This window comes from Chrysemys picta, chromosome 9 (genome assembly GCF_011386835.1).
Source record: "Chrysemys picta bellii isolate R12L10 chromosome 9, ASM1138683v2, whole genome shotgun sequence".
NCBI classification, from domain to species: domain Eukaryota; kingdom Metazoa; phylum Chordata; order Testudines; family Emydidae; genus Chrysemys; species Chrysemys picta.
The window spans coordinates 13221117-13248961 of NC_088799.1; the positions used below are offsets into that span (position 1 = coordinate 13221117).

Consider the following 27845-nt stretch of genomic DNA (forward strand, 5'->3'; position numbering starts at 1 on the left):
AATTATGAATTTGGGGGGTTTAGTTCTGAACTGGAATAAAAAACAAATTCAACATATTGAAATCCTCCAGGAAACAGAATGATCTTTCTCCACATAGCCCTGTATATCAGCAATGGACCGATCAACCTGTACTATGTCTGAGGCCACTCCGGCATTTGAGAGGTACGTTACCAAACCTGGTGTTGCACTCTTAATCACAAGGCTCTGCCTGTGTTTCAAAGAGAACACTGTTTATTCTGGGAACTCAAACCTTCTGCTCTAAGACCTTCTTGCAGACAGAGACCTCCTCAGTGCCCAGCTACAGGCCAGTCTCCTCTTGCAGCAGTAACACATACACCGAACGCTCTACGCTGAATTAGCTCACTCAGTGTTCCCCCATCCCATTCTTAAAAGTGCAGCCCCCATTTCTCTTACTATATATTTTATATCACCACTAACAAAAATATATACAATAGATAAATGTTCAAAATTATTACTCAATATGCACAATTTGGATCTATTTCTAAAACATTTGCTCCAGTGACCTCACACTGGCCCTTCGTGTTTTAGCCTCAGGGTGGAAAATGTTTTTAGTGCCCACTGAGTGGCTGAGTAAAAACACAACACAAACAAAAGATAGCTGAGCAATTTGGTGACTACCCTGATTACCCACCTCTAAGGCCAGCCCTGCATTCTAACTGCACATTGTCAATGGCCTTTTGAGTGGCTATTACAAGATGTCAGGAGTGATTGCAAGTGTAGTCGCAAAAAGAACAGGAGTACTTGTGGCACCTTAGAGACTAACAAATTTATTAGAGCATAAGCTTTTGTGGACTACAGCCCACTTCTAGAAGGCTGAGGAGGTCTCTTCTAGAAGTGGGCTGTAGTCCACGAAAGCTTATGTTCTAATAAATTTGTTAGTCTCTAAGGTGCCACAAGTACTCCTGTTCTTTTTGCGGATACAGACTAACACGGCTGCTACTCTGAAACCTGCAAGTGTATTAGCTTTCTGCAACATCCTGTTTTACTGAGACCTTAGTCTCAGTACCATAGTATGGTAACTGTTCTCCATCTTATGGTTCACTGTCTGTTTCCCTGTGCCTTTTCTTTTTTTCCCCCTTTTACTTCTCTCTGGGTACATTTATTTATTTTACTTTTTGCTTTGTTAAATGTTGGACTTTAGTACAGTTGTTTGTGACGTGTCTTTATTATTTCTGTGGTATTACACTCTGTGTTTGGCTCAAGCTTCAAAACTAGTTCACATCTATCTTTGCTTTTAAGTAAAGACAGGAAAATCCAGTGTGCACTCTTAGCTACCGCATACTGCTGTATTCTAATGGCCTTCTTTGCAAATACTAAGCTTACAATATATATGGTCCTTAGCCCTTGTTTCCAAACCATGGGTCAAATTCAGATGTTGTGTAAAAAGGTGCAACTCTACTGTAGTTTTGTGTAACATCATAGTCCATCCTACAAATCTTACTCAAATAAGTAACCTCTGGAAGACAGTAGGACTATCTGCTTAAATAAAGGCAACTTATATGAATAAGAGTTTGCAGAATCAGGTTTTAAATGAGTACAATAGATGTTTTTAAAGGGTTAATATGGGTGAGAGTCCTAAAATGTCATGAATGAGCAATAATAGAAAGTTGCATGTCAGTTAGCTATTGCAATGTTCTGCCTCCTGTTTTTACTTCCATCTTCAGATAGTCATCCAGATAATAAATGGTGTAGGCAATCATTGAGAAGAGAAAGAAGCAGCATTAAAAGCCAAGTTGTTTGACAGTGTGTTTAAAATTACAATTGCCTCTTTTCCTCGGTGCCCATAGCCTTCTCCAGTTACATCTTTTCCTTCATCTCTCCATTTATTATAATAAATAACAGAAATAGAAAAGGCAGTAAACATGTTCAAAGTCATTTCATTTATTTGAAATGTATTTTAAAAATTTTACATTTTAAATATATTTTTCCAATATTAAATTCTTCTATTTCATTAAGAAAGGCTGCATAGGTCGTAGTCACACAATGCAACAGCTGCTGCTGCTGCCATGGTTACAGAGAAAAGGATGTTGTATAAGTGAAATTATGGGGGTGGAGGGAAGTCTTTTTGAACCAGAAAATGAAACTTTTCATTTCGAAAATGTCAAAACAACATGTTTCAACAACTTCGAAAACATTTTCAAATTTTTTTTTGTTTTTCAGTTTGGGAGATTATGGAAACCAACTCTCTCCTGCAAACAGTTCCTGTTTTCATTAATTAACAGTTTCTGACAAAAAACATTTTAACTAGCTCAAATTACTATACTCTTTTAAAAAGATGAACAAACTGAAGCACAGAAAAGATGGACCTTTACATTGGGATTTTTCACTGTTGCCTTAACTGCCTGGAGCACAGTTGGGCTAACACTGAGAGCTCTTGAAAAAAATCTCACTTTTAGGCCTTAATTGTCTTGCCCCAAGTCACACAGTGAGTCAGTGGCAGAATTCAGAATGAAACCCACGAGTTCTTACTCCCAAGCCCTGATTTTCACTGGCACGTTGGCAACAGCGCACAGTTAAGAGACTCAATGGCTGCTGATGCAATGAAGGCCTAACATTTCACAAAGGCCTTTGGAGAGTGAGAAAGCTGCTCCAAGAACACGGAAGTGTTGGGAAAAGTTTTGGTTTGGTGCGGGAGCATTATTTGATTGGGTTTAGGGTGGGTTTTATTGTGGGATAACTGCTGGGTTTTAATGGAATTGTCTCTAAATGTTGTCAAAGGAGCCTAGGATAACTTTTTGTGCGTGGTATAGTGGCTGTGTCACAATTCTCAGGATGCTGATGGATTGTACGGATACTGAAAAAACCTCTCTCTCCCCCGCCCCGTTTGCCTAAATAGGGGTCTTGGTGATACAAGTTAAGTCAAATAGTCCACTTGTGTTTGAAGGGGAAACTTGCCAAACTATACCAGGGTTATTGTCTCCTTGTAGGTGGGGGGCAGGGCGGGAGAGGGCGTTGGTGAATGGCCTCCCTGAGGGCAGTTCCCCTGAAAGCTCCCAGGATTCTCCCTTGGGAACTGTAGTCTCATGTCTGGTCTTTCCCTATGCACAGCAACTGCTGGGAACTGCCTGCTTTTACTAGGGTTACCATTCGTCCGGATTCCCCCGGACATGTCCGGCTTTTTCGGGTTAAAAATAGCGTCCGGGGGGAATTTGTCAATGTCCGGACTCCCCCCCCCCCCCATGCAGAGCGTGCGCGCGGCTTACAAACCAGCCGGGGCTCCGACAGCCAGAGCCAGAGCCAGAGCCCTTCCTGCACTTCCCCCCTCCTCTCTCCTGAAACTTGACACCACTCCCCTCCTCTCCCTGCATTCACAGATCACTGGCCGTTCGCCTGGAGCTCCGACCCTGCTCCCCTCCCCCGCTGTCGAGCGCGCTGCTCTGCAGCACAGTAAGGGGGCTGGGGGTCAGAGAAGCGGCAGGGAGGTTCGGGGGGGGGGTAGTCAAGAGACAGGGAGCAGGGGGAGGGTTGGATGGGTCAGGGAGTTCGGGGGGGCTGTCTGGGGGTTGGGGGTGTAAAGTTTTGGGCAGTCAGGGTACAGGTGGGGGGGGGTCTCAGGAGGGGGCAGTTAGGGGACAAGGAGCGGGGGGGGTGTTTGGGAGTTCTGGGGGGGCTGTCTGGGGGTTGGTGTAAGGTTTTGGGCCGTCAGGGTACAGGTGGGGGGGGGGTCTCAGGAGGGGGCAGTTAGGGGACAAGGAGCGGGGGGGGGTGTTTGGGAGTTCGGGGGGGGGCTGTCTGGGGGTTGGTGTAAGGTTTTGGGCCGTCAGGGTACAGGTGGGGGGGTCTCAGGAGGGGGCAGTTAGGGGACAAGAAACAGGGAGGCTTAATGGCTCTCTTAATGGCTCTCCATGCGTCTCTGGACCCTCTCAGCTGTCGGGCTTGGACGGAAACATTGCCTGAGGGTAGTGAGAGAATGGGTTATCGGTGAGGTGGGGGTGGGCGTGAGCCCGGTCAATAGGGGCAACCCCTACCAAGATCTGAGCCTTTTCTCACACACCCGTTAGAGCTCGACATTATGCTGTTTGGGACCCCTCTTTGAGGAAAGCCTCTGGATTGCAAGTCCAACCGCTACCTCCTCGTGGTGAGAGTCGGTAACTGGCTTGGATAGCCAGGCGGATTGCGGAGGACGAACCCACATCCCACATTCAGTGGGGTGTGGGACGGGGTTGGGCAGCCCCATATGGTGCCACATGGATGCCCCCCTGGTAAGGGTAGCCTCCCCCAGGTACGGGTTGACTCCCCCTGGTAAGGGTTAGATTCCCCCTGGTAAGGGTAGTCTCCCCCAGGCACGGGTTAGTTTCCCCCTGGAAAGGGTAAGTTTCCCCCAGGTACGGGTTAGTTTCCCCCTGGAAAGGGTTAGTTTCCCCCTGAGAAGGGTAAATCTTTTAGCTATGGAAAAAAGTAATTTATATTTTTATACCGGATTGGCGCTGGACCGGGTTAATAACGCCCCCGCTGTTGGCTTTGATGCCCCGGCTGACAGTGTTAAATATATTAGGGGTGTGATCAGGGTCGCTGGACCAATGGATAAAATGGTGTGGACTATAATGAAGTCTCATGAGAATGAGAGTGAGAATCAAGTCCTCCCAGTGGAGCATGGAGAGGAGGTAGAGGAGAATGTTTGTGATAATCATGGTGAGGAGATTTTATCTATCTTACCGATGGTTTTTACAAGGGACACTTTTAATGATTTAACTATGGACAGTTTTAATCCAGATTTTAAGTATTTAAGTACATTTGATGATCCATATGTTAGGGAATCAAGTACTGATTTTAATAGGGATCGTAATAAGGATCTTAACAGTATTGGTAGTAATATAAATATATTAGAAAGTAGTTCGTGGAAGGATGGGGTTTTTTATTTAGAGTATCCCGTTGATAGTTTTAATTGTCCAATATGTCCCCAGATATTACCAACATTTGGTAAATGGGCCAAACACATTAATGTGGTTCATAAAAGTAAAGCCATACGAGTTGTATGTAGTAAATGTGGAAAATCTTCTCAATATCATAATATAGCTTGCCACTACCCCAAGTGCATACCCAAGAAGGCGGATACCCCAATGAAGAGCCATACGTGCTCGGTCTGTGGGCTTGGTTTTCATACTAGATCTGGATTGAGCCAACACTGTAGACATAGACACCCTGCTGTGAGGAATGAGCAAAGAAAAGAAGATATGGCTGCAAAAAGTAGGATCAAAGAGGGATCGACTAGATCTCGTATATGGACTAAAGATGAGGTTGCGCAGCTTATACAGTTGGAAAGGAAATATATTGGGAAAAGGAATATAAATAAATGTATTGAGAGCGAGATGAGGACCAAAACGAATAAACAAATATCAGATAAAAGACGAGAATTAGCAAAGAAGAAGTTAGTGGTAATAGGAGATAGGGAGGAAGTGACTGAGGTAGAGGACATTAGAGTAAATATATTAGAAATTCCGCCCCCAAGAGAGAGGATTTTCCCACTAAAAGGACATCCAGAAGTGGATTTAGTGGAGAAAATATGTAAACGGGGAAAACAAAGTAGGGAGGGAAGAGAAATAATAAATAGTTTAGGGGAAATTGAAGGATTATTAAAGGAGGATTTAACAAAAGCTCTCGGATGGGCAATGTTGGAAAAATTATGTTATTCATTAGTAGAGGGACAGGACCCTAGAAATGAAAGTCAAATAGAGTTGAGGAATAAAGGAAAAGGGAAGATTAGAAAGGAGGGGAGAAGGAAGCAATTTAATGCAATTAGGAGATATGCTACAAAGAAAGCTAAGTATAAATTCTATCAACAATTATTTGATAAGGATAGAAGAAGATTGACTCGCATTATAATGGGAGAGCCAGATAAGGCTAAGTGTGCTATCCCTATGAAAGAAATTGAGGAATACTATGTAAATATTTTGGGAACAATTGGACATGGTAATATGATAGGGTGGCCATCATCCACAGAGAATGCGGATAATGATATATTAATGAGTCCGATCTCTGTGGATGAGATTAGAATAGCTTTAACAGAAATAAGAAAAGATAGTGCTCCTGGCCCAGATAAAGTAAAAGTGAGCAATTTGTGGGATATTTTTAATTTAGACTCCTTAATACTTACAAAAATTTTTAATATATGGTTTCTAAATAGACAGGTACCAGATGAATTTAAGAAAAATAGAACGATTTTAATACCAAAGACACAAGATGAGGAGGAAATGAAGAAGTTAACATCTTGGAGACCATTGACAATTGGGTCAGTTTGGATTAGAATCTATACCAAAATATTAGCAAAAAGACTGGTGGAAACAGTTAAGATATGTAGTAGACAAAAAGGGTTTATATCCGCCCCTGGGTGTGAGGAAAATATTGCTATATTAGATAATTTGATTAAAGGGGCTAAACGAAATGGGAATGAAATTGCAATAGTGTTCGTAGATCTGGCTAAAGCATTTGATTCTGTGGGACACGGACATATAATAGCCGGGTTGAGAAGATTTGGTATAGATGAACATTTTATAGATATTATTAGGGACCTTTATGATAATTGCACAACTAGGGTATGGGTGGGTGATGAAGCTACTGAGTCTATTTTAATTAGGAGGGGGGTCAAGCAGGGTGACCCGTTGTCCCCAATTTTGTTTAATATTGCTATGGATCCCCTTTTAACTAGATTAGAAGTAGAAGGAAGTGGTTTTTATGTTAAGGGTAATAGTGTCACGTCATTGGCTTTTGCTGATGATGTGGCAATTTTAAGTAGCTCATATAAAGGAATGATCAAAAATTTGGGTATCTTAGAGGAGTTTTGTAAAAATACTAATCTCTCTGTTAATGTGAAGAAAACGAAAGGCTTTCATATTTTAACTAAACATAAAACCTATGTAGTTAATCCTAAGGATAATTGGCAGATAGGGTCAGAGAAGATTGAATATGTTCAACCAGGGGATTTTGAAAAATATTTAGGGGCTAGAATAGATCCCTGGATAGGTGTAGGGGGACCGGTACTTAAAGAAAAATTGAAAGATTGGAGTGAGAATTTAATTAAGGCCCCATTAAAACCGGCCCAAAAAATATTAATTTTACAGACCTACATCTTACCGAAGCTATTTTATAATCTTCTTTTAATAGAACCCCCTTTTAATCTTTTAGACGATCTTGATGTGTTAGTTAGAAAAATAGTTAAAGAGATTTTACATTTACCTCAGTGTACCACAGATGGGATATTTTATTCTAGAGGTAGGGATGGTGGTTTAGCTCTCACTAAGTTTAGTGTGCAAATCCCAAATATGTTAATTCGTAAATGGAGGAGACATATTGTCTCGAGAGATGATTGGATGGACCTATCTTATCTATATGCAGGAGAAAATCTTGTGGATAAAATATTGTCATTTAGTGCAGTAACATCTCATCCCAAGAAATGGAGGGAAGAGGAATTTTTAAGATGGTCGGAACTGAGATGTCAGGGAATAGGGATAAAATATTTTAAAAATGATTTAATTAGTAATTCGATTTTTAGAAACTCTAGTAAAGTTAAATCGTCAGCGTATATCGCAGCATTGCAGCTTAGGGCAAATATTTATCCTACTAGGGAGACATTAGCAAGAGGAAGAGGAGGTGTGAATGCTCTTTGTAGATGGTGCGGTAAAGTGCGGGAGACTGTTCCCCATATCTCAGGACAATGTTATAAGACTAAGAATGCTAGGATAAAAAGGCATAATAGAGTAGTGTCTGCAGTTGTAGATAAGGTTTGTAAATTAGGGTGGAAGGCAATGATAGAGCCCCATTTGAGAAATAGTAAGGGTGAGTTAAGAAAGCCGGATATTATATTTATAAAAGGAGATACAGCAGTGGTGGTTGATGTTACAGTGCGATGGGAGGATAATGCCGGAAGTTTGGAACAAGCCCACAGTGAGAAGGTGGCTTATTATCTTGAATTAGAGGAAGAAATTAAAAACTTAACGGGAGGTAAAAATATCCACTTCTTTGGTTTTGTGCTTGGGGCGCGTGGCAAGTGGAGTGAAGGTAATAATGATTTGTTACAATTATTGGGAATGGACAGAAGTAAAAATTTTAAGGAGAGTATATGTAGACTTGTTTTATATTCCACTATTGGTATGATGGCTATATTCAGTGACAGGTAAAGATCCCGGAGTTTCCATTCCGTGTATCTTGCCAAAACTAAATTTTAGCTATTTTGGTTTCCATGCTCTAAATTTTCAAATTTTTAATATTGTTTTGAACATTAACATATTTAGTGTTATTTAATATCTGCCCTTCAATAGAATGGTTTTAACTATATAATAAATACTTATTAATGGATGAAATTCCAATTTAAATTATTAGTTTATTTATTTATTTATTTTAACTACTGGATGTGGATGTGGACTGGCCGCGTATAGTAACCAGGAAAGGGCAGGTAGTCACGCCTGTACATAAATAGGGGGTGGGGTTCTGGAGGGCAGTTAGGAGCAGGGGTCCCAGGAGGGGGCAGTCAGGGGACAAGGAGCGGGGGCGGGGTCGGGAGTTCGGGGCGGGCTTTCTGGGGGAGGGTGGATAAGGTTTTGGGCAGTCAGGGTACAGGTAGGAGGTAGGGTCCTGGGGGGCAGTTGGGGGGGGGTCTTAGGATGGGGCAGTTAGGGGATAAGGAACAGGGAGGCTTAGGTAGGGGGTGGGGTCCTGGAGGGCAATTAGGAGCAGGGGTCCCAGGAGGGGGCAGTCAGGGGACAGGGAGCAGAGGAGTTTAGATGGGTCAGGAGTTCTGGGGGGGGGCTGTCAGGGGGTGGGGGTGTGGATAAGGGTTGGGGCAGTCAGGGGACAGGTAGGGGGTAGGATCCTAAGGGGGCCAGTTAGGATATGGGGAAGGTCTCAGGAGGAGGCAGTCAGGGGACAAGAGGCAGGGAGGCTTAGGGAGGGGGTGGAGTCCTGGGGGGCAGTCAGGGGACAAGGAGTGGGGGGGAGGGTTGGGGGTTCTGAGGGGGCAGGAAGGGGGAGGGAGTGGAAGGGGCAGGGGCGGGGCTAGGACAGGACGGGGGCGGGGCTAGGACAGGGGCGGGGCTAGGGCGGGGCTCCTCCCGTCCTCTTTTTTGATTGTTGAAATATGGTAACCCTACTTTTACATCCTTATTCCACTCCTGACATGATGGACAGCGTCAGAGGGGCAGGGCCAGCCTTGCCCACAGCAGCTCTGTAACCCCTCTCTCACTGGTGCAGGATTTATACACCCCATCACAGGCATGTTATAAACTGAACTAAATAATAAAACCACAATGGGCACCTGACCTCTGGTCACTTTAGTTCACTCTCAATCACACGTTATATTAAGATTCCCTCTGTAAGGGATTTATAAAGGGTTAATATGCTATAAGCATGTCACAGTCAAGAGTAGTATGCATGAGCACATTAGTAGATGTCATGTTTTGACTTGTTGTGCACTATAACAATTGATAAACCATTTATAAGAAGAGCTATTGATCATCACTGACTCTTAATAACCCAATTATAAATCGAACCTTAATATAAAGTATGACCAGACTCATGCAAGCCCCAAATCTGCAACAGACTGTTCATGAACATGTCTTTGTGTTCATCTGAATCCTCTTTGAAGTTAGCAGGGCTCTCTCTCTACATACAGTCAGTTGCAATATCAAGGCCCATTTGCCTATCCTCCTCCCTGTCCCCTTCTCCCCTCACCACCTTATTTCTTGATTCCCATCTCCCCTACTATTTCTATCTACAGCAGCAGTTCTCAAACTTTAGCAACCTGAGGACCCCCATTTTGATTTAAAATTTTTCGGGGATCCCCCCAAGCCAGCTTCTAATTTTCCCCAGGGGTGCACAACCCTCACTCAGCCCCAGGCCCCACTGCCACCCCACCTCTTCCCACACCCGCTCCACCCCGGCCTCTCCTCTTCCTGCCTCTTTCCGCCCCCTCCCCCGAGCATGTCCCATCCCCACTCCTCCTCCTCCTCCCTCCCAATGCCTCCTGCACTTTGCAGAACAGCTGTTCAAGCAGCATGCAGGAGGCACTGGGAGGGAGGGGGAGGAGTTGATCAGTGGGACCGGTGGCCCCAGACATGACTTGCAGACCCCCTGGAGTACCCTCACAGACACCAGTTTGAGAACCGCTGCTCTACAGGATAAATATCAGAAGCAACCCTGTTGTTATTGTTAAATATTTCATATTTCCAATGGAAGAATTTGTCATGTAATACTGTACACAAGATGTAGGAGCAGGATTTTATAATTGTATTATGAGAATTAATGTATGATTTGATCTTATCCTATCAGCCACCCTTTTTGAATAGCAGAAAGGAATGACAGACCAGAACAATCCTTATGACTGATTATGGTCACCCTTTTGTTTTAGGATAAGTTATAATGTCTAGTTAAATATACATTTCTTTGTTTTAAGGTTTAGAAAGGATCTTGTTTTGTGTCTATGTTAAGGAGATTAGAGGAACATTGAAGGCCTGGGCCCCAATTTAAATTGTTTTGATTATAAGATTTAGGAAGGCTTAATTTACAATGCCTTTTCTTGCTCAACATAAAAACTGCTGTATACCTTTAACTGTAAAAGACTGCTTGTGTGAATGAGGAATGTATGCATCAGTAAAAGATAAGCTGTGAAGGCCATTGTTATAGCGAAATGGTCAAGGAAGAAGGAGTGAAGAGACTTAACAACTCCATCAATGCGCATCCATAATGAAGAAAGGGCAGATTGACAACCCTGAGGTGAAGACTGGCACCCCTAAGGACAATTGATTAAATCTAAACCAGGACAGGATGACCCTCTCGGAGATGTATTGGAATGTTTACACCAAATAAGAAGTAACCAGTCAGAAATGGAGACAGCAAAATACATAGACTTCAACAGAGAAAAAAGACCATAAGAACAGGGTGCTTTGCCATGGGGTTTGGGTTCGCTTGCCACACTCCAGGAGCATCAGATCACGACCAACAGAGCCCGGCTCCCCTCTGCGACCAATCTGTCTGGCCACTAGATTGATCCAGACTCTGGACAGGTAACTATAAACATCAACTGGCAGGACTCTGTGTGTGTGTTTGTGTGTGTGTGTGTATGTGTATGACTGAAAAGCATGTGCTAACTGCTGTATTCTCAATAAATGCGGCATTTTTGCCTTCTCCTCTATAAAAGATCCCGTGTGCTTTGTACAGCATAACAAAGATACATATTCAAGCACTGCATATTGATTTACAATCTTGTATAGCAGAGTTCTGATGTCACAGGAGATGGCATTCTTCTGGAAAATGACTAGCACAAACATTACACCTCAAAACACTAATTTAATTTAAAAAAAAACAACAAACTAACTTTCAAGTGCATTTCACAGTTTATAAATGCTGAGAAGTGTCTTTCATCACTGTAATCATTCAGACTGCTGTTCTGAGAAAAAACAAGACCTCTTTCTTATTTATTATTTTAGTAGTACTCAGTATTGCTGGTGTACTAGAAAGAATCGCACCTCATACAATTACGAGTATGGACACGCTTATATACAGGAAGGTAAGATTATTTTATTTATTATTTGTATTGCACTAGCGCCCAGAAACTCCAGTCCTGGAACAGGGCTCCACAACACAGAACTAAACAAACAAAAAAATCCCTGCCCCAAGCAGTTTATGCTGCTGCACTCGCCACTTGTCACATTCTGTAAAGAATGGGTATGTCTTCATAGCAGACTTAACGTGAGTTATCTTCACATGAGGTAACTCCTCTCTAGATAGCCTAGCTCAAAGGAGAATGGCCTCACTGCAAAATGAATCTCGAATTATACCAAATGGTTGTGTTAGCAATCGACAAGCTCTGTCAATTCAATCTGTAGCCAATAGCACCTAACAGGCAAGCCAACTCAAGTTAAAAGCACCACCACACTCAAATGAAGTGTTTGTGTATGCAAGTGGAACTTGAATTAGGAGCAACACTTAACTCTGCAGTGAAGACAAGCCCATGTATCATGAAGCAAGGACATGACAAACAATGTCCATCACTGGAGACCATGTGTTGTGAAACATGAGAGGGTAGAGATAGGATTGGGAAAGCAAAGAAAGGGATACAAAGATAATTACCAGTAAGTTATTTTATCTTGTAGAGTTTCTTTTCTTCCCCAATCCTACAACACATCAGAGACTAGGGGCCAAAATCAGAAGTGATGATTAAGGTAATGTAAATTAGACCCTTCACACTAACTTAGGCCTGGTCTACACTAGGCGTTTATGTCGAAGTTAGCGCCGTTAAATCGAATTAACCCTGCACCCGTCCACACTGCGATGCTATTTAGTTCGACATAGAGGTCTCTTTAATTCGACTTCTGTACTCCTCCCCGACGAGGGGAGTAGCGCTAAATTCGACATGGCCATGTCGAATTAGGCTAGGTGTGGATGGAAATCGACGCTAATAGCTCCGGGAGCTATCCCACAGTGCACCACTCTGTTGACGCTCTGGACAGCAGTGCGAGCTCGGATGCTCTGACCAGCCACACAGGAAAAGCCCCGGGAAAATTTGAATTTGAATTCCTTTTCCTGTCTGGCCAGTTTGAATCTCATTTCCTGTCTGGACATCGTGGCGAGCACAGCAGCACTGGCAACGATGCAGAGCTCTCCAGCAGTGATGGCCGTGCAGTCTGGGAATAGAAAGAGAGCCCCAGCATGGACTGATCGTGAAGTCTTGGATCTCATCGCTGTGTGGGGCGATGAGTCCGTGCTTTCCGAGCTGCGATCCAAAAGAAGGAATGCAAAGATCTACGAGAAGATCTCTAAAGACATGGCAGAGAGAGGATACAGCCGGGATGCAACGCAGTGCCGCGTGAAAATCAAGGAGCTGAGACAAGGCTACCAGAAGACCAAAGAGGCAAACGGACGCTCCGGATCCCATCCCCAGACATCCCGTTTCTACGAGGCACTGCATTCCATCCTCGGTGCTGCCGCCACCACTACCCCACCAGTGACCGTGGACTCTGAGGATGGGATACTGTCCACGGCCGGTTCCTCAGACATGTTAGGGGACGGGGAAGATGAGGAAGGAGATGAGGAGGGCGAGGCAGTTGGCAGCTCTCACAACGCTGATTTCCCCGACAGCCAGGATCTCTTCATCACCCTTACAGAGATCCCCTACGAAGCGTCCCCAGCCATTACCCCGGACACAGAATCTGGTGAAGGATCAGCCAGTAAGTGTTGTAAACATCTAAACATTTATTTTTAACAAAACAGGAATATTAACAATTAAAAGAATGGGTTGTTCATGATTAGTGTGCCCTAGGCGCTTAACGGTTTAGTAAGGGGCAGTGCAAGTTTTGAAAAGAAATCTAGCAATGTCCGGTTTTCAGTGATTGTCCTGCACAAGCCGCTCTACTGTGTATTCCCTGCTACTGCAGCTACAGTAAAATGCGGTCTATATGTGCGGGGATAGAGCAGTAATCCTCCTGGGACATCTCGATGAAGCTCTCCTGGAGGTAACTTGAAAGCCGTTGCATGAGGTTCTTGGGGAGAGCGGCCTTATTGGGTCCTCCGAAGTACGACACGTTGCCGCGCCACGAGATTATCAGGTACTCGGGGATCATTGCTCTGCACAGCAGGGCGGCATACGGCCCTGGTCTTTGTAGGCTTTCCCGGAGCATTCTCTCTTTGTCGCTCTCGGAGATCCTCATCAGGGTGATGTCGGCCATGGTGACCTGCTTTTAATTAGGTAGGGGAATGTTAGTGTTGGGACTGCTTTCCCGTTCCTTTACAGAACTGTCACCGCTGGTTTGCAGCCACGCGGTGGAGGCGGGAGAGGGGCAGCCGAAAGGGATCATTCCCGGGGACAGCCGCGAGGGGGTGGGACAGGGGCAGAGTTCCCGCTTGCCGGATTGCTGGCAGCAGGGACTGACATTGATTTAAATGTGAAATGAGGCCAGTGGTAATATAAAAGTTTTAAACTGCCACAAGTGTACGGCTTACCATGTCTGCCTGCAACAGAAATTCCGTTGTGCTGCCTCGCTTCTCAAATGTGCTGTTCAAGACCCCAGGCACAGAATGCGAAGGCCGAGAATTCGACCTTGTGCTGAGTGCGCATGTGAAAGGTGCTGTGCATGGTCTTGTTCACAGAGAAAGACTATGTTCTTTGTTCACAACTACATTTATCTTTCAGAGGAATTCACTCCCTTTTTCCCATTTCCACAGCCCCGTCTGCGACTGTCTCACAACCTAGCCTGGAATCACACTCCCAGAGGCTAGCGCGGATTAGGCGTAGGAAGAAGAGGACACGGGAGGACATGTTCTCTGAGCTTATGGCCTCTTCCCAAGCCCAGGCAGCACAGCAGACCCAGTGGCGGGAGAACTTGACCCGAATGCACCAAGCCAACATGGATCGGGAGGAGAGGTGGCGGCAGGAAGACCAGCAGGCGACTCAAACGCTGCTTGGACTACTGAGGGAGCAAACGGACACGCTCCGGCGCCTTGTGGATGTTCTGCAGGAACGGAGGCAGGAGGACAGAGCCCCGCTGCAGTCCATCTCTAACCGCCCTCCCCCGCCACCAAGTCCCATACCCACCTCACCCAAAGTGCAAAGAAGGAGAGGCGGCAGAGTCCCTGCTAACTCTCACTCCACCCCTGCAGAGAGCTCTAGTAGCAGAAGGCTCTCATTTCCCAAAATTTGAAAAGTTCTTTCCTTCCCGCCTGACACAAGCCCACGTCCAAGTTTCACCTCCCAATGCCATGTGTAGTTGATAATAAAAAATTCGTTTCTGTTAACTACTGTTTCAATCATGTTCTTTTGGAGGAGGAGGGGAAAGGGGGTTGGAAATTGGACAGGACAGTCTCCTTTGGCAGGGTACATAGTCGGGGGCAGGCACAGCAGCAGGGCACATACACAGTGCAGTGATGCAGTGACTAGTTGCCCCGGTTAGTCTGGGAGGTTGTTTTGATGTAATGTTGGGGGGGGTGGGTTGCTCTGTGACTTTGTGGCGGGGGAGGGCAGTTACAGATCTTAAGCGCCGGTCCTTAGACAGGATCACAGAGCCACACAGCATGGGATCTGTAACCGTCCTCCCCCTGCCACAAAGTCAAATAGACCTCCCATACACACAGTCCCGATCAGGAGGGGTGACAGGCTCCGTTGAAACAAGCATCCCACCGCAGCGGAGCCTGTCAATCCTTGAGTTTAGAAGCTGCATTCGCATCACAACACTAGACCCGCCCCGCACCACAGTCTGCGTCCCAGTTTTAAAAAATTCCCGCTAAAACAGTATTAAAGAAAACGGTGTGCTTTAACAAAGTAGAACTATTTTTATTTCGACACGTGTGTTGGAGGGGGGGTGAAGGGGGTATGTAACTGGATAGGATAGTCAACATTACCTGGGTAAAGAAACGGGGGCAGGTTTAGCTTCTCAGTACACAAACTATAAAATCACAGGTTACCCTGCTCACTCAGGAACTTTGCTTTCAAAGCCTCCCGGATGCACAGCGCTTCCCGCTGGTCTCTTCTAATCGCCCGGCTGTCTGGCTGTGAGTAATCACCAGCCAGGCTATTTTCCTCAACCTCCCACCCCGCCATAAAGGTCTCCCCCTTGCTCTCACAGAGATTGTGGAGCACACAGCAAGCTGCTATAACAATGGGGATATTGGTTTCGCTGAGATCACAGCGAGTCAGTAAGCTTCTCCATCTCCCCTTGAGACGGCCAAAAGCACACTCCACCACCATTCTGCACTTGCTCAGCCGGTAGTTGAAGAGTTCTTTTTCAGTGTCCAGGGCGCCAGTATAGGGCTTCATGAGCCAGGGCATTAGCGGGTAGGCTGGGTCCCCGAGGATGACTATAGGCATCTCCACATCCCCAACAGTTATTTTGTGGTCCGGGAAGTAAATACCTTGTTGCAGCCGTCTAAACAGACCAGAGTTCCTGAAAACACGAGCGTCATGAACCTTGCCCGGCCATCCCACGTAGATGTTGGTAAAACGTCCCCTGTGGTCCACCAGTGCTTGCAGCACCATGGAAAAGTATCCCTTTCGGTTAATGTACTGGGTGGCCTGGTGGTCCGGTGCCAGGATAGGGATGTGAGTTCCATCTATGGCCCCACCGCAGTTTGGGAATCCCATCGCTGCGAAGCCATCTATGATCGCCTCCACGTTTCCCAGGGTCACTACCTTTGGCAGCAGTACATCAACGATTGCCTTCGCTACTTGCATCACAACAACCCCCACGGTAGATTTGCCCACCCCAAACTGGTTCGCGACTGACCGGTAGCTGTCTGGCGTTGCAAGCTTCCACAGGGCTATGGCCACTCGCTTCTGTACACTCAGTGCAGCTCGCAACCGGGTGTCACTGCGCTTCAGGGCAGGGGACAGCAACTCACAAAGTTCCAGGAAAGTTCCCTTCCGCATGCGAAAGTTTCGCAGCCACTGGGATTCATCCCAGACCTGCAGCACTATGCGGTCCCACCACTCAGTGCTTGTCTCCCGTGCCCAGAATCGCCGTTCCACGGCATCAACATGACCCATTGCCACTGTGATGTCCTCGGCGCTGGGTCGCCTGCTTTCTGACAGGTCTGTGCTACTCTCAGACTTCAGGACATCACCGCGGTGCCGTAGCCTCCTTGCCTGACTTTTCTGCATCTGCCTCAGGGAAACCTTTATGATAAGCTGCGAGACGTTCAGAGCGGCCACAACTGCAGCGATGGTCGCAGCGGGCTCCATGCTCGGAGTACAGTGGCGTCCGCGCTGTCAATGACTGGAAAAGCGCGCGAACTGTTTTCCCGCCGGCGCTTTCAGGGAGGGAGGGCGGGAGTGATGGACGGATGACGACAGTTTCCCAAAAGCACCCTCGACTCATTTTGTTACCCAGAAGGCATTGCCGGCTACACCCAGAATTCCAATGGGCAGAGGGGACTGCGGGAACTGTGGGATAGCTGACCACAGTGCACCGCTTCGAATGTCGACGCTATCACCGTTAGTGTGGACGCACAAAGTCGAATTACTGTCCTTAGTGTGGACACACACGTTCGACTTTGCAATATCGATTACAAAAATTCGATGCAAGTAAAATCGAACTACTCTCGTAGTGTAGACAAGGCCTTAGACTCCCTTGAACTCAGATTGTATAAGGCTCAGTTATACCGGATCTATCAATGGGTGAGGGAGATCAAAGTTGGTTTAGCTTGTACACCAAGGATTTGAAATAAGGGTGTAAATTTAAGTACTCCTTATTCTGATTTAATGTACACTTTCTCACACCAACTTCCAGCTTCCTTCCTGCAGCTGCAACTTTCCCTCTTCCAACCTGAAGATGAAGGGGAGGTAAAGAAGTAGCTAAGGACGAGTGGCCAAAGTCTTAGAAAACCCTGGTGACTCCCCAGGATACCTGGAGAGGATGCATGGAATCAGGTTCTCCCCCAACAGGAGTCTTGACTTGGCTCTCCGATCTGATCTGACACTCTCGTCTGTCTTTCTTCTAATCCTTTTTCTGTCATCTTTATTCCCTTTCCCCTCTTCTTTATTCCCTTTTCCCTCTTCTTTCCTTTGCTGCCTCTAGGAGAGTGGGAAAGGAACAATGAGGCTAGGGGCAAAGCTAAGTGTTGGCTCTTAATCTCCTTCATGAGTGACCACCTATTTTTACCTGCTTGCTTCTCAATAGGTGGAAATCTACCATACACTGGCCCTGACCCTCCATTGCCCTGTACCTTGTGCAGTCATGTACACTGGCACAGAGTGAGTGCAAAGTGAATGGAACATGCTTCCAATGTTGCACAAGGTGCAGGGCAGTAGAGAATCAGGTCCTAAGTCTCTGATCCGCTGTAGGATAAGGGAAGACATGACACTCGGCAATACAATTTTACTAAACATAAGAGGGTACCCATTCAAGTAAGAGATCACTTTTACTACTCAATCTCAGCTACAACACAAATCAAGTGACATTTTTCTTTTTCTTATTGGGTCATATTCCACTCTCAGTTACATTATGCAAACCTACTGTGTGCGATCACAATGTAATGACTATAAAATAACTAGGGTACATTTTCTAGCAGCAGATTAGTGTTCAAATTTTTTTTCATTTTATCTGGGTTATTATATATTTTCATTATTAATATACTGCCAGGGCCATTTAAAACAGCTTACATTTCCTAAAGGGCATTGAGCACAGCATGCTATCATACGCTGAAATTACCTTCAAATATAGGACCCTGTCTCCATTAAACATTCATATTAGCCATATGCTACTTTTTGTATTACCAAAAATGTATAGTTAATATAAATCCAACCCCTTTTTACGCAGAAAATGTGCCTATGTGTCTTTAGGTCCTGATTTTCATTTATATTAAGGCCCCTTTACACCACTCGACAAGTCACTTTATTTAGCAAATGTAATAAAAGCAAGTTATTTCAATTAAAAAACTCCTAAGTGAGGGGCTTTTTAATCACCTTGGGGCATTTCAGGCTTTGTGGGTCCAAGTTTCCACCTTTCCACCTAATGTAGTCATTTGAATCTGTACCAAGTGAGTGTCAGGCTACTACCAAACCATAATATTTGACATTGCATTTGCAATGACACCACAGGGAACCAGCCAATGGAGAATCAGGGTTTGTCACCGGAATAAGGCCATTTCTTGTCTAGCCAAATGCACGAGGCAATGCATCCAGGAAATGTGGCAAAATCAATAGCATACCACGTGGCCCAAGTCTCTCTCTTAGAATATGCCTATACGGCAATTAGACACCCCTGGCTGGCCCAGGCCAACTGACTCAGGCTCGCAGGGCTTGGCCTAAGGGGCTGTTTAATTGCACTATAAGTGTTCTGGCTCGGGCTAGAGCCTGAGCTCTAGGACCCTGCGAGGTGGGAGGGTCCCAGAGCTCAAACATCTACACCACAATTAAACAGCACCTAGCCTGAGTCAGCTAGCACAGCCTAGACCAGAGGCGGTGCGATGCGGGGGGCAGGGTGTTAATTGCAGTGTAGACATACCTTGAGGTTCTCCAAAACTTTTGTCTACTTCTGGATTCAAATGCCTCAATTCTAAGAGCACCATGAATCCATTATGCTACAGCTGGTTCTTCACAGTTACTGTGGCAGGGCCTGATCATTGCCTAGGCATTTATATAATAGGAATTTTTTAGACCTTCTCCACTGATAGCTATTCTAGGAATCTGCATATTGCTGCCACCCCTTATTTTTCTCCCCTGCCCAGAAAATGTGGGCAGATATAGCCTAACGTTTCTCCCCAAGATCCATGCAGATGTGGTTCTTTGGGACAACCTACATCTTCTCCTACATGGAAACCCTGTGATGTGTAAGAAGTGCGTGAACTAGAGTACCCTTTTTACCAATGACACACTTAGGAGTTTATTCAGTAAAAGCATATTAATATACAGAGAATCACAGATAACACCTTTCAGAATAATGTATAAATAAAGAAAACAACTGGAGGAAATATAAGCACCTGAGTCATGCAGTTTTCTATGTGTGTTTCAGAGCAGAGGTGAATTACTTTTCGGGTATAAGAGACTTCTGGAAAAAACAACGGTAAAAAGCACCAATCTTCACAGAGACCAACAAAGACAGGAATGTATGAAATCAAGTAGGCCAAAAAAATGTACTGGAATTTCATACAAAATTAAATACTATAAAATTCAATATTCAAATATATTTTAAAAAAATCCAAATGGCTTGAAATTGATTTTCTGGGTTGTTTTGTTCTGTGGCTTATTTGTTTGGGTTTTGGGTGGGGTTTTTTTTTATTTCTCTCAAAGTTTGTGAAAAAAATTCCACCCAATCATAGGATTTACCTTTGACAGATTGGGTTTTGTTTTTTATTGGCCATATCAAGGGAGCATTGCCTCCATCTTAACTATGTAGAAATGAGTCATCTCTGTATAATGTTTGATAAATTGTTAAAGCAAAAAGCTGCTTCCAAAAGGTTGAGCCCCTCCTATGTTTTTCAATGAGAAAAGCAGTAGTATGTGCACCACACACACACACACACACACACACACACACACACACAAAGACAGCATTCCTTGTCCATTACAATACTAGGACAGCAATCCTATAAGAACTTAACCCCTGTGCTCATACCTTTATAGTTAAATAGTCTCACTGAAGTCAATGAGACTAGTCATTTGTTTAAAATTAAGCATGTGCATAAGTGTTTGCAGGGTAAGGACCTAGTATTATAATTACACTTCTATGCAACATGGCTAGGTGGCGTTGGTCATAATAAATAACCTGACTCAGTTTGAACAAGTGCGTTTTATAAGTTTATAGTGCAATGGGCAATAGGAGTTGTTCATTAATGACTCAGAGGTCCTACTTTACTAGCTGGACAGGTTACAAGTTGTTAGTGAATTATTCTTTCCCGCTGAAGTCCCAATTAATATAATAAGGCCTTGCAAGCAATTCCCTTCTATTTTACTAATTGGCAATGCCTAACACTATCAATTGGGAGGATAACACCATTTCAGCTGTTCAAGAACCTCATGGATATCCTGCTTTTTAATTTCCAAAGCAAATTTCCCAAGGAGAAAAATAAAACTTTGCACAGTGCAGATTTAATTGGATGCTACCACCCTCTTATTCATTTGCTATAAAACAGTGCGCTCGTGAGCTGCTATAGTATCACAGTTGAGACTAGAGGGAAAAAGATGTACGCACATCTACATTTTTATATAAATCTTCTACCCCACATCTTTAACAAATAAGGTAGAAAAGGTCCATTTTAGCTTTGATCTAATTTTTGAACACTACATTAAATGTTTAATCATGCTGCTACATTTCCCATCCCAGATGTCTAGGGGCAGAGTTCAAGACAATTTTTTGGTTAAATAGTATCCGAGGAGGCTTATACATTTACTGATCCACCCCAAGGTGTTGTGTTAAGATAGTATAGTAGATGGGTGACATATCCAGTTTAATGCCCGAGTGCTCTGGGATGATGAAAACAATACCTCTTTGCTATACAGCTCAAACACTGTCCTTGTCTAATGAATGACACTACAGATACATTGAACAAACAAGACTGGGAAAAGGTCCCAGGTGTTTAAAACTGCAAGTAGCTGGAAATGTGAGTAACTGATCTTATAAATGACAGGTTGTTCCCCACAAAAGGTTAACAAGGTGGAAAATGTACTAAATTTGAAGTAAACAAAATTATTCTTGGCATAATTCTGAACAGTTCTATAAAACACAGTCAGAAATTTGTTGGTACTACTTACTACGCCAAAGCATCGTGACAAAATGTTCAGCCTTTGATTTATTGTCATAAGAACGAAAATTTATAAATTCATAGATGATAACGCCAGAAGGGATCAGTGTAATTATCCAGTCTGACCTCCTGCATAGCATAGGCCATAGGACTTCCCTGACTCAATTCCTGTTTGAACTACAGTATATCTTTTAGAAAAAAACATCCAGTCATTATTAAAAATTGCCAGTAATACAGAACCCACAATCATCCTTGCTAAGTTGCCCCAATGATAAATTACCCTCACTGTTATGAATTTGCATCTTATTTTCTGTCTGAATTTGTCTAGCTTAAACTTCCAGCTAACAGTTCATGCTATACGTTTCTCTTTTAGACAGAAGAGCCCATTATCAATTTTTTTTGTTCCCCATGTAGGTACTTATAGACTATAATCAAGTCACCCCTTAACCATCTGTTTTTTTAAGATGAACCGACCGAGCTCCTATATCACTAAAAGGCATGCTTTCCAATCTTTTAAACTCCAATCTTTTAAACTCTGTCTTGAACTGTGGACACCAGACTAGATGGTATTCCAGTAGTGGTTGTACCAGTACCAAATACAGAAGTATAGTAACTCCTCGCTTAACATTGTAGTTATGTTCCTGAAAAATGCGACTTTAAGTGAAATGATGTTAAGCGAATCCAATTTCCTCGTAAGAATGAATGTAAATAGGGGGGGCTTAGGTTCCAGGGAAATTTTTTTCACCAGACAAAAAAACTATATTATATAGATATACCCACAGTATATGTTTTAAAGAAACAATTTAATACTGTTTACAGCTATGATGATTATGAAGCTTGGTTGAGGTGGTGAAGTTAGAGGGTGGAAGAGGGAGGGATATTTCCCAGGGAATGCCTTGCTGCTAAATGATGAACTAGCACTCGGCTGAGCCCTCAAGGGTTAATACATTGCTGTTGATGTAGCCTCTCACAAAAGGCTGCACGAACACGAGGGAAGGGAGACAGCATAGCAGATAGAGACAGACACACACCGTGTGTGTGTGTGTGTGTGTGTGTGTGTGTGTGTGTGTGTGTGTGTGTGTGTGAGAGAGAGAGAGAGAGAGAGCGCGAGAGAGAGAGATGCACACTGCCCCCTTTAAGTAAGCTGACCCACTCTTAAGTGCATTGTCTTTTTAAGTGGATCAGGAAGTTGAGACAGCGGCTGCTGCCCCAAGCTCTCTCTGTCTCTCTCCATCTGAGTCCCCTCCCTGCTCTATATGGAGAAGGGCTAAGTGGGATGCAGGAGCAGGGCGCAGGGGGACACCCTGACATTAGCTCCCTCTCTCCCCTCCTGCATAGCAAGCAGGAGTCTCTGGGAGCAGCTCCAAGGCAGAGGGCAGGAGCAGCACATGGCAGCGTGGGGGAGGGACAGCTGAACTGCCGATTGATAGCCTGCTGGGTGGCTGCAGCACAGGGAACTTAGGGGAGCGGGGAGCTGATGGGGGGGCTGCCCGTCCACCCTGGTTCCAAGCCCCCACCAACCAGCTGCAACAGGCTGCTCTTCCTGCAAGCAGTGGACAAAGCAGGCGGCTGCCAAACGACGTTAGAAGGGAGCATTGCACAACTTTAAACGAGCATGTTCCCTAATTGATCAGCAATGTAACAATGAAACGTTAACCAGGATGACTTTAAGTGAGGAGTTAATATAATAGAGGGATCGGCAACTTTTGGCATGCGGCCCACCAGGGTAAGCACCCTGACAGGCCGGGCTGGTTTGTTTACCTGCCGCCTTCGCAGGTTCGGCCGATTGCGGCTCCCACTGGCCACGGTTCGCCCCTCCAGGCCAATGGGGGCTGCAGGAAGTGGCGGCCAGCACATCCCTCGGACCGCGCCGCTTCCTGTAGCCCCCATTGGCCTGGAGTGGCGAACCATGGCTAGTGGGAGCCGTGATTGGCCGGACCTGCGGACGCGGCAGTTAAACAAACTGGCTTGGACCGCCAGAGTGCTTACCCTGGAGTGCCGCGTGCCAAAGGTTGCCAATCCCTGCTATAATATAACCCCTCTACTCCTACTTGAGGTTCCCCTGTTTATATATTCACCATGGTCACATTAGTCCTTTTGGCCACAGAGTTACACTGGGAGCTCGTGTGCAGACTAGCAGTACTGTGGATCTATCACAGCATCAAGCATGGGAAAGCAGCCTGCATGGTATTGCTGCTCGCTCTCCAGCAAAGGTGAGTGGAGAGCTAGCAGAGTTTTGACAACTGAGCCAACACAAAGGAGGAAGTAGTCTGATCAGGTAAAGGGCTGACACAGATTATTTCCCAGTGAAGCAAGAGGATACCAGGGACCAAACTCTGATTCCAAGTCACAATTCAGTTCATGGCTTGCCCCTGGGTGCTCTTCCCTGGGATCCTTGCATAATATTTCTCCCCTGGTTTTACCCTGGCAGGGCTTTTTGTTTTGTTTGTTTGTTTCCCCTCTCCCCCAATCTCTAAACTCATTAGATACCAAAAAACAATTTGACCCATTCCTGCAATCCTTATACAGGCAAAACTCCTAAGGTCAGACTCGCAAGGACACAATACCAAGCTTATACAGAATTAAATATTTTGTCCCATATTTTTAGTCTGTTCTTGTCATGATTGCAGTTGTATAAAATAAAAGTAATTTGTTACACAACAGCAGTTTTTAAAAATGGAAATTTTTACAATAGAATACTTGGATGTTTAAATATAAACCAGATATACTGCCAGTTCCCTGCACTAGATTTCAGGAAGCTTTAATACAAACGGAGTGCATATTTTATTGCCAGATCTTGCTTACCAGGGCTAAGAAATCCACAATGTTCAATTCTAATTAAAATTGAAATTGAACTACAATTCCCCAGAAACAAGGGCTGGTAGGACTCAATAAGCTTTACTTAATTTATTTCAGAAACAAAATAATTGAATTGCTTACAGTCCAGAAAAAAATGCTTACATTATTTGATGAGTATATGACACAAAATCTTTTACACTATTATTGCATTCCTCATTCTCCATGAAATACTATATATTTTAAGTCACCATGTAGTGGAGCACAGTGCGTGTAATAAATGCCATTAAACATTTCAACAAGCATACAAAAGAAACATTCCAAAACTCTGAAAGCATTTCTTTGTAAATGATGAATGTGTTATTCCATCTGATGTTTATAACTCCATTTTAGACTATTTATTTCCAATATTTTCTCTCTCTACTGAGTGAGCACTCAACGCTGGCAGGCCAAATCCCAGGTCTGGTCCAGGCTGCAGGCATTAGCTACGAACTGGCAAACTCATAGCTGGAGATCAGACCAGTTCACGTGTATATTAGTTTTGCTCAAAACAGGTATTAGTCTTAACTCTATGAAATGTTTGTAAATTGCTGCATGCATTAATCTCACTTGTAATAATGGTATTTCATGCTATAAGAAAATACGTAAGTTTTGCTTTATAACTTTGAACATGTTTTCTCTGAACCTGTGAACCCAGACACGGGAATCAGAGACTCTAAACTGAGACAGAGATCCCCAGGGGTAACCCATAGGTCTGCTCTGAAAGACACTTTGAATTGACAGATCACTCACTACAACTTTGTCATTATTGGGATTAGATTATAACTCATTTGTGTCATATGTTTGCTTGTTTGAATCTGCAAATAACTCTCTTATTTCTCTTTCCTAGTTAATAAACCTTTAGATAGTTTATTACAGGATTGGCTACAGGTGATGTCTTTGGTGTAAGATCTAGGGTACCAATTGATCTTGCATAAGGAACTGGTCTCTTGGGACTAGAAGCAACTTAATTTTTGTGTGTGTGATTTTTGGTGCAAGTGCCCATTTATCACTAAGTCCAGTTTGTCTGGGTGGCAAGATAGACAGGACAGTCTAAGGAGACTGTCTGTGACTCCAGGTAAGACTGTTATAATGATCCAGGATTTCACATTTGTTATTGGCTTGGTGAAATCTAATCATAGAACACACCACCAGTTTGGGGTGTCAGCCCAGTTTTTGACAGTTAGGCAGTCACCATCATGAGCCACTCCAAACAATGTGACCAACACAACAGACAAACAATTATGTACAAAAAAGATACATAAGGAGATACTTAGAACTCTGGTGAAATATATATATATATATATATATATAAAATATCTGGAGAGGCCTTGATCTATGTTTTACAGCCTCTACTGTGGCTATCAATCCATAACTTACCATGGAAGTAGTGCAGACACACCTAATGGCAGTTTCAGGAGGTGCTGGCCCGTGTGAGAGTCACTGGCACAGGGAACATGCCGAAGGCTTTCTCGGGGGAATGGAGGCATGGCCTCAATACTGCTAGACTCTGACTACTCTCGGCTGCTCTGATGGCCCTGAAGAAGCCTTGGGCAGCTGGACACAAGTTAGGAAAGATATCAGGGCAACACCATCCAATTTTACCCAAGGCCTTCAATACCTGCAGTGATGAACTGCACTGGTTATGAAGTTTGTCACACTATAAACTTCAATGACAGATTGTGATGCTGTTTGATTGAATATGACCATTCTTAATCATTGTTGCTACCACTGTTATACAATTGCAACAAATCTGGTACAAAGCATGTGATGTAAGGTGTCAATGGAAAAGTTTGATTTATTAAGTATGATTTATCCTGTTTATATACATGTATCATCTTTGTAACAGAAGTTATGAATATTGGCCATGGACTTGTATCTTATACATGTGCTGTATTGCTGAGTAACACTCCCCAGGTTGAATTTACATTAAGGCCAGACAGCTATGGACACTTAGCTCTCACAATGGGCCACCGTAAGCCTTCCTGTGGACACCTCAGCAAGAATATGGAGAATGGCTGGCCTATGAGCCATCAAACCATGTAAGAACATGTGATATGCTCATGTGACCTTGGACTCCATTGTGGGCCAATAACTTTCCACAAACAGAGGCTCTGAGCTTTGTTTGGAAGAATAAATTTCCAGGCAGATGGCAGAGGGTATAAAAGACCCGAGTTAACTCCATTTTGCCTTTTTCTTGCCCTGATTCTCTGGACTGTGGATTTACAATAAAAAGCATTTTGAACTATGGACTGAGGACGTTCCAGTCTTTTGGAAGTTACCAGAGAGACTTTGCACACCAGCAGTCTATTTAATCACTGCTATAAACCTGATATAAGAACTTTGCAATTATCTGATTAGTTTTAGTTACCAAAGGATTGGCATCAGTGTGATTATTGGGTAAATTCTGGGTTATATATTGACCTGGCTAAGTGGCTGATTTCTTGGGATTAGAAGATATTTGATGAAATTGGTTTTCAGTAACCACTCATCACTGAGTGTACTGTCTGGGTGGTGAGTCAAGGGCTGAAATGCCTAAGGAGACTGCATTTTTGGCTTCTTGTTAACCAGTGTGTTGAGACAGAAGTTTTCTTTTGCTACTGGCTTGGTATAATCTAATGAGAGAGTAACCACAAGTCTGGGGTAAATCTGCCCAATTTCTCAGCAATTTGTCCTGTATTTGGCATCCTCAGCTGTGACCCACTGAGGCATGACGACACAGATCCTCTCCCCTAGCCAGGGTGGGGGCAATGGCACTGTCTCCTTTGGGGCTTCTAGCTCTGCTGCTGTTTTAACCCTGCCAGTTCTTGCACTAAGCGAGGACAAAAACTAAGAAACGTTGCTACCTGCTGCACAGAGGATATGTAAGGGGAAGGCTTCTCATGCATTTTCTGTCCCCCCTTGTGCATTCACAATCTAGCCTGGTATGTTGAAGGATGAAATTCACTATGTAATGGTATGCTCCAAATAGGATAAAGAGACCTATATTCAAAGCAAATTCCTTCTGTAAATACACCTCTACCTCGATAGAACGCTGTCCTTGGGAGCCAAAAAATCTTACCGTGTTATAGGTGAAACCGCGTTATATTGAACTTGCTTTGATCCACCGGAGTGCACAGCCCCGCCCCTCCGGAGCACTGCTTTACCACGTTATATCCCAATGCGTGTTATATCGGATCACGTTATATTGAGGTAGCGGTGTAAGATACATTGGTATGATAGAACTGGAAAAAAATTCTTCAATTAAAAATGGTTCGTTTTTTCAAAATGAACATTTTCAGGTTATTTTAAAAGAACTTTCAGTTAAAAAAAACCTGAAAACCACCCTAATAATTTTTTTTTCAGTTTTCAGAAGCCAGAAACAATATACAAAATTGTGTTTTTCAATAAAACAATAAAAACCCTCAAAAATTCCATGAAAAGTTTTGAAAACATTTTTCATTTCTTTCCAAAATTGTCATGGAAATTCTGATTATTCAAGCAACTCTAAATATGAGTGAGGGGAAAATCCCTTCTAAATAAGACTTTTATGGCTCTTCTGAAGTACAGTATTTGCATACAGCAATGTTTTGAAACATAGCAACTGGAAGAATTAAATTAAATTAAAGAGCAATGGCATGAGGGTAGATTAGATCCCTTCACAGCAGCCTGACCATGTCCCTAGCCCCAAATCAGACAACGTTTCCAACAGTGGAGCTTCTGAACTTGAAGCTGCCAAGCACACACCCTGTGAGTGGCAATGAATTTTAGCTTTGCTACTGGAACAGTATACAAAAGATTGCTAAAGGGAAGTCTATTTTGTACAGCTATCAACAGTGTTACATCAATAC

The 27845-nt window shown here is 43.9% G+C and overlaps 2 protein-coding genes across 15 annotated transcripts in view; one reads left to right on the top strand and one right to left on the bottom strand.

Moving 5' to 3' along the window:
• The window catches only part of NAALADL2 (N-acetylated alpha-linked acidic dipeptidase like 2), a 953294-nt gene that overhangs the window by 352380 nt on the left and 573069 nt on the right, over positions 1-27845 (bottom strand). The window lies entirely within an intron of this gene.
• Positions 12459-14742, top strand: LOC135973637 (uncharacterized). The gene is made up of 2 exons (XM_065557728.1): positions 12459-13178; positions 14173-14742. Exons 1-2 carry the CDS (start codon positions 12602-12604, stop codon positions 14646-14648), a joined length of 1053 nt encoding a protein of 350 aa, XP_065413800.1. The 5' UTR covers positions 12459-12601; the 3' UTR covers positions 14649-14742.